General features: G+C 39.5%; 1 protein-coding gene across 1 annotated transcript; it reads left to right on the forward strand.

Moving 5' to 3' along the window:
- The first annotated feature begins 6,510 nt into the window (after positions 1-6,510).
- On the forward strand, positions 6,511-11,302 carry glipr2l (GLI pathogenesis-related 2, like). Its single transcript, XM_034874615.1, has 5 exons — positions 6,511-6,875; positions 7,455-7,563; positions 8,888-8,991; positions 9,459-9,536; positions 10,515-11,302. Exons 1-5 carry the CDS (start codon positions 6,863-6,865, stop codon positions 10,679-10,681), a joined length of 471 nt encoding a protein of 156 aa, XP_034730506.1. The 5' UTR covers positions 6,511-6,862; the 3' UTR covers positions 10,682-11,302.
- Positions 11,303-11,531: the final 229 nt, after the last annotated feature.

Here is an 11,531-nt window from a genome sequence, read left to right on the forward strand (position 1 = left end):
TTATTTATCCTCAAGAGATCATTGAGGGGCGACCCTCATTTAAATGTCATTGTGTCCAACTACAGTAGATCCTTGAATCCTTGTAGATGTTTGCTCTGTATCTTTATTGTCCTGATTAATACACACTCACACAAAAGGACACACTGGAGCTGTGTGATTTTCTTGTGGAAACCGTACATTTACATTTGAATCCTGTTTGTGTCCTTCATTAAAACTATACAATGTTGCCATTCACAGCATGTTGAATTCACATTCATTGATCTATACAGCATCCTAGGCCTGAACTAGTCTGAAATACCTTATTGGAGTCATGTATAGAATACATCTTTGTAGAAAATGGCCCAATAGGGCAGAAAGAAATCAAGCGGCAATAGCCAGGTGTTATTGACTCCAATCATCAGAGGCCTCTGTAATAGACAAGTCTTTATATTTGTCAAAGGTGGCATGATAGTGCTGAAGATCACATCCTCCAAGAGATGATTGCAATCACTGTGTAAATGGCATCAGCAAGCTGTTAATGCAACAACTTTCTCTACTTATTTTTTTTCATTGCCGTGAGGACGTCTCTTTAGGATATCTTTTTACAGCGCTAAGCAGAGTGAAGCATGGATACAGTTTCACACATACTGATTAAAATCATAATTTTCTTCCAGATAACATGCTGAGATATTTCCTCAAATGTGCAGTGACGCATGTTTGAAATTCAAGACTGCTGGAGAGGTTACGATTATCATCATTAAATATTCATTAACATGTGCTATTGAAATAGGCCTGCCTCAAGGACATGTGTAAGATTTTTTGCTTACTTGCTGTAATGTGGTTTAAGCTGTGATTCCTGCTGGGTTTGCAGTATTTGATTTGATTAAATGCAGTGCACCAACACAGTTCATAATGTTCACACTCTGTTCATCTTGTCATCTTAAACACAACAAGGTGACAAATTGTTGTCCATTTGACAAAGCTTACTTGAGGCTACATCCATGTGCATAATGCATTTTTGAACATGCATGCATGTTGGTGGATGCAACAGACTGGCGGTAACCGATGGCAAACAGTACCTGTCTCCAGCTCTGCATTAGTCAGTAGTTGATGGTTGTCTTTCATTCTTGTGTGTGTATGCACATTGGAAATGTGTGTGTAAGAGAGTGTGCCTGACAATCTGCTGATGGACTAACACCTTTTTTTTCCAGACAGCCTATCCTCCCGTGTCGTTTCGCCAGAGCAACAAAGTCCTCCTCAGCATGGCAAAAAAATTGCACACCTAGAGAAATGCACATACACACACACACATACAGCAGCAGCTTAGAATTCCCAAAGCAAGTTCAAAAATATGACTTAACAATGCAAACACAACAGCAAAATAAGCCAAAGAGGCACCATCAACAAATACTAAATTAGCTTGCTGCCCAGTCCAACAACAAAAGTCGTCCCAGATGCTGAGTAAAGCTCCAACCGGGGCCCATGCACAATGCTTAAGGGTGGTTAGTTATTTTCAGAAGCCATAATTAGGGTCAATAATGCCAAGATTTCTCTCTGGCTCTGCAAATAGCCTTTTCTATGACAACTATTAAGCAGCATTAAATCAACTTGAAGAGCTTATTAGCTACACTACTTGGACACAGCTCTTTAAATTTGAACATACACAATGCAGCGTGAGAAAGGAAAAAGAGTGGAAGAAACAGGCAGCAGATCCAAATGTCAGCAGGGTTCAGAGTCAGCAGTGGGCAAATGATACTAGGCAAATGATAATAAAAGTGGCTGGTAGATTTGAATATGTTGAGTTGCTTATTTCAAGAGTAATTTTCTTAAAAGAAATGCAATACATACAGCACATTCACTGCAAATGTAATTATACCAATCTACATTGAATTGTTTGATTATAGGGTGGACTGGTAGCTGCTCTTGAGCAAGGCACCAACCCCCCAACTGCTCGGGGTGCCTTTCCATGGGCAGCCCCTCACTCTGACATCTCTCCATTAGTACATGCATAGGTACTGAGCATGTGTGTTTAATTCAGGCCTGTGTGTAATGTGTGTTATGACAACAGAGTGTAAACTGGAATTTTCCCTTTACATTATTATTATCATTATTACTATTATTATTATTATTAATTGCTTGACTCTCTAAAGACCAGTTGAACACGTTCTCCCCAAAATTTCCCGCAAAACATAGGAAACTATGGAACTCTTTAAATAAATTGTTACCAAGAATTCTTGTAGAGAGACGGTGAGACCATTGGCACTGTCTGAGAGTTGGTCATTTGTTTTCAAATGGATATATGGAAACCTATAGTACGTTATAAAAATATAACAGTCGTCAAAAACATCAAACTTGTTACTGTGCAGCGCTGAAATCCCAAATCAGCATAAATCTTTAACTTTCTTTAACTTCTATTCTTGTTTTTTCTTCTCTTGTCAGGTAGGGACACGGCTCAACACATACTTTATGTGAACATGCATCAATGTACTGTATGCTAGCATGAGTGAGTGTGTCTGTATTAGAATGAGTATGTGAGGATAATTTAATTATGGACCAGATAGAGCGGGTTACTGAGGTTAATATCCTGCATGCACTCTGCTCCTCTCCGGACACAGTAATTGCTTTAAGCACATTAGGAACTTTATTGAGTGCGATGGCCTTTTAAGACATTACGTGTCTGCTGCTTAGTGTCAGACAAGAGTCATCCAACTCTGCTTACTGTCTCTGTCTCCCTCCAGCTCTGTCTTTCTTCTTTTCCCACCCTCCCAGCTTGCCCTCTGCTCGACCTGTCACTCTCTCTCCTCTCTGCGTGTGTCTCCTTTCCTGTATCTGCTTAATTGAAGGCTCCGTAAATATGATGAGATTTGTAAAGAGCCTCATCCGTAGAGACGGCTTGATGAGGTTTGATTGGCAGGTGATTAACTCCTCTTAACCCGCAGAATCATTTGTCCTCGGTGGAACAGTTACACTAATGACACCATAAAAGTCTTCTTGGTGTGTCAAATTCTGGAGCAGAGCTCTGGAGAGGAAGCTTTCAACATCTCCTTCGGAAAAGTACAGCCCCCTCACTCCTCTTTCTCTCTTTCTCTCAGTTGAGATCAATCTCTCTTACCCCCCCCCACCCCAACCCTTCCTCCCCTCCAGTGTGTCTCTCCATGTTCACTCAACTAGACCTCTTCATGTGAATGGAGGTGAATGGAGGGAGTTATTAAAAAATCCTCACCTTCCTCCTGGGACCGCTAAAGAGGAATTATATGCAACAAAGTGCACTTACAGCCCCAGTAAGAGTTATTTCACATTTATGTTGCCATAAATCCACATCCTCTTCAGTCATGACAGTAGTGGAGAATTATATCTAGCTCAGAAATAATTTGGTGTTTCTTTCTGTATATAAGGGATCTGATGGAATATTTTTATTATAGGCTTCAGGTAATCAAAAAAAGAAAATTACAGATTAGAAGGAAGGTAAGGAGGGGATGAGAGACAGAGGTAAAGTGATGGGGAGTAGAGGAGGAATGAAGGAATGATGTCGCAGCTGACAGGGAGGAGAGCCAAGCAATAAGTACAGCAGATATAGCCAATGTGCAGAGATGAATGATGTAATATCTGCATGGATCGATGTCTGTACTGTCCCTCTAAAAGGGCCTCACTTTCTATAAATCACATCACCATCCCTCCTACTGCATGTGCACGTGCACACGCTCAAATACACACATTCACAACTCAGATACACACAGAAACACACTCCACAGCCATCTCAATTAGTATGAATTAAGATGTATGGCTGTAAAGTCTCGGTGTCTCGAGACCACTATGTAAATGTCTTCTTCCAGCTGTCCTGTCCCATCACTATGCAGATGGTAGGAGGAACCAATTTGTTAACATAGCACTATTTAGCTAATAAGAAATCAAGTGGCTTGACTTTTCACACACATCCCATCATGTCCACTCATATTATAAAACCAAGATGTCATTAGTTGCAATTAGTGTGATTAATGGTTCAACCACGTCCTTGTTCAGTGTCTTTGATAACAGTCCCACCTTGTGGCATTTTCAATAATTACACTGTAAAGGATCACAGACAACGACTGAAACACCTCACAATGCAAAACAGTAATCCTAAAAATAATTGTATCTAATTGTTTTTGTTTCTCAGTGGTTGAACCTTCAGAAAAATATTTGTCTCACACCCATTGCCCCTTGTATACTAATTATGAAAGAGGAACTTGTACACACAATGTTGGATCACCTAGACGAGGAGTCTTTGTAATCTGGATTGGCACAAACATTTCCCTTGTACCTCATGTTATATTTTTAATGATGATACATGAATAAGCACATACATATTTTTGACACCAAATCTCAGAAAGGACTTTGCCTTTAAGGACTGACATCCGCCAGAAAAAAAGCAGATGAAAAGAAGGGAGAACTACTTTTGAGCTGTTAATTACAGAAGTTATATAGGAATAAATTATACTAATATGATTGTTGTTTTTGCATACTTTATGTTCAGACTATGTAGTGTGTACGATACACTGTAGACTACATGAGCTGATAACTATGATGGCTCAAAATATCTGTGTATGTTTGGTCTGCTCACCAATAACAAGAAATAACGAGTCTTCACTCAGTGTTGGTAAAATGAAAAATAGCATCACATTGGTTTTAGAGTTGTCCTTCTTGCTACCCTGTGGTAGCGTGGTGCAATAATGTATCAGCAGTTCAGACGAGTGATTATCTGACTTATCTGTAGGATTTTTTAAAGTGGCCTTATGATGACTCGAGACAAGTAATAATGATGATCATTAGTCCTCTTTTAAAGCTGACAAGTAAATTGCCAACTGGCAGCTTAACAATTTAACATGACTCATTTACAAAGCTATCAGCATAAACGGATGACACATGGAAGGGGTTTACATAATCTGAAAGCTTAGAACCTGTAGAGTTTTTATTGGGTTACATCTATTTATTACACAGATTTGCTGCAATATTTGACCATTTCTGACCACTTTAGAAATGATTAAAAAAAGTTGTATTATAATGTTTATTAATCCCTCCACAATAATAAATACCACAATACAACACTAAGACCTTAAGGGACACCATAGAAAAACCCATGCTGAAATTTTCTTTCACAAACATTTGACATTTGTAGATTTCAAATACATGAAGAGCGATTTGATGGCTACCATTTTTCTATCCATCCATCTTTATCCGCGCGGGCAGCAGCTCCAGCAGCTCCAGCAGGGGACCCCAAACTTCCCTTTCCCGAGCCACATCAACCAGCTCCGACTGGGGGATCCCAAAGCGTTCCCAGGCCAGGCTGGATAAAGTCCCTCCACCTAGTCCTGGGTCTTCCCCAAGGCCTCTTCCCACTGGATGTGACTGGAACACCTCCCTAGGGAGTGGTCCAGGAGGCATCCTTACCAGACGCCCAAAACACCTCAACTGACCATTTCTGTTTAGGGAATTGCTCAGGGGCAGCAATTGTATCAGAGTGGCCATGGCCACCCCTTGAGGGCGCAATTGAGCATGCAAAGTACAGCTGAGGACTACATAAATTGGATGATGTGGTAAAGTTATAGTAAACCAAAGTATTGAGATTTTGACAATGTGATGGCCCCTAGAAGAAAAGTGAAGGGATCATTAAAGTAAGTAGGATTCCTCCCCTGGTGATCATGGATCCCTGTACACAATGTCGTGACATTGCATCTCATAGTTGTTGAGATATTTCAGTCTGGACCAAAGTGAATGTAGTGTGTGTGTTTATTTGCTTAGATTTTATTTAAGCCTACCAAAGTCACATTCACAAGTGGGAGATTAGCATTCGAGCCTCAGCATTCTACTGTCACACGTTTAGCAGTTTCATCAGAACACTTTGGTGCTGACACAATGACGTTTTATTGGTAAAAACGAAATGTTTTCACACATTCTTTGTACAAGCTATAGCCTGTAGGAAAAACAGTTGTAAAACAGATGTCTGTTTGTGGTTAAAATATTATAAATCCCAGTTCAAAACAAATAGTAGAAACCTGTTTTGCAGCACGATGGTCGATGATTCTGCTGCCACATGTGTGTCAACGGCAGCAGGTAAATAGTTAATTCATTGCTTCTTTATCCAAGGTGGAGGTTAAGAGATCACTCATTTATTGTGTGTGTTGTTGGCAACTTATTGATAAAGAAGTTTTTGAAGACAATGAAGAATCAAGTGGAAAGTATCCTAAAATGTTATGGTCAAAGCACCTTGACGACATAAGTATCAGTAAAAGTGAATAGATGTTTTGAAAAAGTGAGCATCATGAACAGTCCAGTAAACACCGTGTAGCCTATGTCAAAGTTTGCTATAGTCTTCTTTTGCACAGCACAATGATTTTCTGGTTGCAGTTGCTAGGAGTAACATTCTTTTGTCCATGGCTACCAGGTTTCAAGACTATCAGAGCCATATATGGGCATGTGTCTCATAGAGATGACGTCACCAACGTCTGCAGGGGCTCCCCTCTCATTTGTGGGAATGTAAAGCGTGGGTGTGTACTCCTCTGAGCCATAAAGATAGATGTAGGGCATGCAGATAGTGGGGTGTGTGGCTTGAAGAATGACAGGAAGCTTTAGTTAAATGAAGTGAAACAAGACTTAAGGAAGATGCATGTTACAAAATGATCTTTGCAACCAGATAAATAGCTTAAAGGGAACTGCTGCTGTGCGTTCAAGGTGGAATGAGACAGCATTTTAAGGAGAGGCCCCCAAAGTAAAGGCATCAGCATTAGATAGACAGCATTGTAGGAAGAAAGAGAGCAGAAGCAAAAAAATAAGATAGGGGAGAGTCTGCTTTCGTTCAGTGCTAGGAGTCTTTCTGATCTTACTAAAGGCTTCCTGTGTCAGCACCATGGGGAAGTCAGGTAAGTGGAAACTGCACTCTGAGAATATTAACTCTGATTGTATCCATTTGGCCGGAGTAAGCACTTGCTTGTCTACTCTATGTGTTTGTGGACCTTGCTGTCCTTGAAAAATAGGACAAGGCAATGCAAATTTGCAAAAGAAAAGACTACATTCCTTTCAATGGTGCTTGCAGTGAAATTTTAAAATAGATTTTACTGATCATTAGTTAAGATTCCTATTTCACCATGCTGAATGGATGCTGGCTCTTAGGCAGAATTGGAATTTGTATTGTTTGTATTTCAATGTGCCTATTGTGTAGTACTCAAGAGATTGTGGCACTCATGAAAAGCCCAGTGAGTGATAGGCACCGGTTAGAGAGGGGGGGTGATGTGGATGACGTTTTCTTCTCCATTATCTGTCATCAAGTCATCCTCACTGTCTGAGGTCAGTCAGTTTTCAGGTGGTGAACTCACACTCTAGCTGGAGTTTGTATTCTGCTGTCATGCACAAATCTTCATGTTGCATCATCACATGTCCTTTGTCAGACTTCTCTTTCTCTGGCTGCCTAACCCTTCCTGCCTCTCTCCTCTGTCTTTCAGCCTCAAAGCAGTTTTCCGAAGAGGTGCTGCGGTGTCATAATGAGTTCAGGAGGAAGCACCAGGCTCCTCCAATGAAGCTAAGCAGCAAGTTGAGCAGAGAGGCTACCAGGTGGGTTGATGCATACACCAATTTAATTAGAAACCTTATAAACAAGGAACTATGCATATCAGTCATTGTTAAACTGCTCTGGAGAAACGTGACAGCCTGTCAAATGAAATAACAACAAAATATAATAAGATATCAAGGGTCTTGGTTTGTTGTTTTATTATGATTACCAGTTGTGTTGACAATTTCTTGTTTTGAGTAAATGAAAACTTGATCAGTGCTGTCAGGAAGGATAGAGGAAACTAACTGTCTTGGATAATAGACTTTCAGTCCATTTCCTCAAGCACGCTGATGGTGCAATATCAACAGCAACATTGATTTGCTAAATAAAGTTTACTTTCCTGATTTAAAAAAAAAAAGCTTTTATTCCTCAGTTGCTTTACTTTAAGGGCACAGTGTACAGTCCACACCTCTGGTTATGCGTGTCTTTTAAATACTGTATTTGCTGTTTAATATCTATGTTGGTAAATTTTTGAGTTTGTGGATAATCTACCATTCAAAGCACAGCACAGTTCATTGGAACATGATGAATGGTGCTTTTACCAGTCCACTGTGTCAAATGACATTTTTGAAGGCACTTACCAAAATGATGTAACAGTTTCATCCCTGTTTAGGTAAAGCCATCGTTCGTTCATTCCCAGCTGTGTGTCTCAAGGATAATTTTCAGATTTATAATAAAAGTTAAAATTTAGAACCTAATCCAACAAAATCAGTAACAAAAGCTCATTGGACTTGTAATTGAAAAGCTGGAGTTTGTCTTTTTATCCGAAAAGCATCATTAACTCTTTAACATATGTGGTTTATGCAAACCGTATTTTAACTAGAGACATGATAACTTGATTTACCTGTTGGTGAACCTTGTCCCTGTAGTAACACCCCAGATTGTAAATTTGAGTAAATACTGTCATTACATCAACATTGTGTTCATAAAACTGATTGCTTAGCATGTACACTTAGTCATTGTACAGATTGAATTTACACTAATTGAAATTTTGCATACACCGCTGATGTTCTTTTAACCTGCAACAATATCAACACCTTTACCAAAAGCAATTGTTTAGAGGAATTAGTTTATGTGTCTGCTTTGCATGTTTGCACTAGATTAAACCTTTGAGGTAAGGATTTGACACTGTTTATCTTGGAGGGTGGAGGACAGCACAGTGCTTTTAAAAACTGAGACTTACGGGAAGCCTAAATCTAAAGAAGTAAAGAGCTTTAAAGTATGCCACTCACAGTGGAAATCTTTGTGTGCAGGATTGGATTTTGTTGCAGGATTCATAGCAATTTCAGCAGTGCTGTCCACAACTTTCTTTGTCTCTGTCCACAGTTATGCTGAAAGTCTGGCCAGCACACGGATCCTGAAACACAGCGTGGAGTCCAGTAGAGGGAGTTGTGGAGAAAACCTGGCGTGGGCCTCCTATGACCAATCAGGTATGTGTGTATGTGTTTGTGTGTGTGTGTGTGTGTGTGTGTGTGTGTGTGTGTATATATATATATATAAAAATGAATGATTTGGTGTATATGCTCTCTTTGTCTTCCTCCTGAGATAAACATCCAAACAAGAGTTTAATCTTTGGGGCCTAAAGCAGACTGTCCTACCCTGAAACCAAACAGCTGGGATGTATTTCCCCTCTACTTGGCACTGTGTTTGAAAGCTCAGCCACCATGACTCACTGCAGAAATATGTCAGCGCAGGACGGTGTGATTCATAAAACATCTCCAACAGTGCAGTACTGGGGTGATAAAAAGTGCAGCACTGTAAACAACATGTGCCCCAACAGAGATTTGTAGCTTCAGGGGGAGTTCTTCTTATATTGCTGTCATTTTGATCAAAATTTACGACACAAGACCGATTTGATTGTCCTTGAAGTTATAAGGTTACACTTTGTCCCGTGCAGGAAAGGATGTTACAGACCGCTGGTATGATGAAGTGAAACAGTACAACTTCAACCGTCCTGGATTCTCCTCTGGCACTGGTGAGATTTACACACAAGGGTGTCTCTCTTACTTTCTTTCATGTTCAGTTGGTGTCATTAGTAATCATCAAGTAATCATTAAAAGCTTTCCGATATTAATGTGCAGTATGTAACAATCAATGATATAACGTAGAAGGATAAAAAAAACGAACAAAAACTAGAAAAATTGTATAAATTGGGTGAATATGATTGGATTTTGGACTGGTGGTTGAATAAAACAAATAATTTAAATATGTCATCTTGGACTTTGGGAACTTGTGATTGGCAATGTAAAGTATTTTTGACAGTTAATAGGCTATATAAGAAATGTATCAATTAATCCCAGTAATAATCAGTGGATCAATCAATACTGTAAAGAATCATTCGTAGAAGTTTTTGTCTTTTCTCATCTCTCCTTGTGTTTCTTTCCCATTGCATTTATCTCTATGTATTTATTTCTTGCTTGGTTTCTCTTCATCATTTTCTGTTTACACGTTGTCAGTTTCTCTGTCTTGGTTGATCATGTTTACCCAGGCAGGGGCAAGGTTGTTGTTTTTACCCCTGGTGATGTCAAACTTCAGTCAGTGTGTGACTGTCTGAGTCAGTGACCAACCATGGGGAAAGTGAGGGGAATCCCGGTCCTCTGTATCACTTTTCAGCCCCCATGTTATTTCAAGGCTGGCCTAAATTCCTCCGGATGGTTTCCCATAGCCCCAGACTCTATTGGGCATGAGTTAGTGTAACCTAATCACACATAAGGCAGATCATTCCTAGGACACATCACAATGATTCACGTTGTTTCATATAAAGTTGCCTGATAGAGGAAGAAATTAAGAAACTGTGCAGGGAGGTTTGGTACTGATGAGTGAGACAGGAATTAAGATTCCTATGTCTGTAAATATTTAGAGGAACTGCACTTAGCTTCACGATGTCCTAACAACCTTTTTTTCCACAGATTTTTCTGCCTTTAATTTCTTTCTCATGTCACTCACCACCCAGGTCATTTCACAGCAATGGTTTGGAAGAGCAGTAATAAGTTGGGTGTCGGTAAGGCTACTGCATCAGACGGTTCATCTTTCGTGGTGGCAAGGTACTTCCCTGCTGGAAATATCACTAACCAGGGACACTTTGAAAACAACGTCCTCCCAGCTAAATCCACCACCTAACAATGTCTCTATCCCCAACACTTGACTCAAGCCCGAAGGCATTCATTCCATTTTTCCGGGAGAGTCCGAAGTTATCTACCTGCACTGCTATGAAGGATACTCAGGAAAGCACCACTTCTTGCCTAGTAAAGATCCATACTATCTTGTATGTTTTTTTTTAAAGATTAAATGCACTCCGGCTTCGAGTCCTATGTTTGTCATTTGAAAAAAGACCTGTGTTTGATACAGTGTTTCGAATGAAGAAAGCACTACTGTCTGCTATTGCTAACGAAACAGTCTCAGTAACAATTTTGGTTGTTTAATCTAAATTTTGATGGTCATTTACATTGCTTCTGACAGTATTTCATTCATTAATGTCAATGCTTTCTATATTTACACACTGAAATACATAATAGCCTCACATCTTTATTTGAGTTAAAATAAGAATTAAGTTATTCAAAGGGACAGGCTTTGTGCATTTACACATGGAGTCGTTGCTTGTAATTCAAAGCTGATGACTCAACATGCGTGGTGTGTGTTTGTGTTATTACGTTACTAGTCAAAGCCAACCCTGCAGTCCCAGGTATGTGTTTTGTACTCTAATCAGTTTTCTACAATAAAGTTGATATATTGTCAGAAATGAAGTTGGCATCTGTCTGGGTAAACTTGTGTCATCTGTGTTGAGTGATATTATAAGAGAGTAAGAAACTGAACAAAATTTAATTTCATAATGACATTCACTTGAAAAAAAATGTGATAGCACATGTTAGTGTGGCACATGTGCTGGCAAAGCGTAACTTTATGGAGTATGATTAACATAGAAACATTTTAGACACTGTAAGCAGTTGTACACATAAACACTGATTAATTA

The sequence above is a fragment of the Etheostoma cragini genome, chromosome 6 (assembly GCF_013103735.1).
Source record: "Etheostoma cragini isolate CJK2018 chromosome 6, CSU_Ecrag_1.0, whole genome shotgun sequence".
Taxonomy (NCBI): Eukaryota; Metazoa; Chordata; class Actinopteri; order Perciformes; family Percidae; genus Etheostoma; species Etheostoma cragini.

Excerpts from the sequence above, each read along its gene's own strand:
- glipr2l (XM_034874615.1), top strand. Across the intron at positions 7,564-8,887 it reads TTGAGCAGAGAGGCTACCAG|TTATGCTGAAAGTCTGGCCA; the intron begins GTGGGTTGATGC and ends CTCTGTCCACAG. Across the intron at positions 8,992-9,458 it reads GGCCTCCTATGACCAATCAG|GAAAGGATGTTACAGACCGC; the intron begins GTATGTGTGTAT and ends TGTCCCGTGCAG.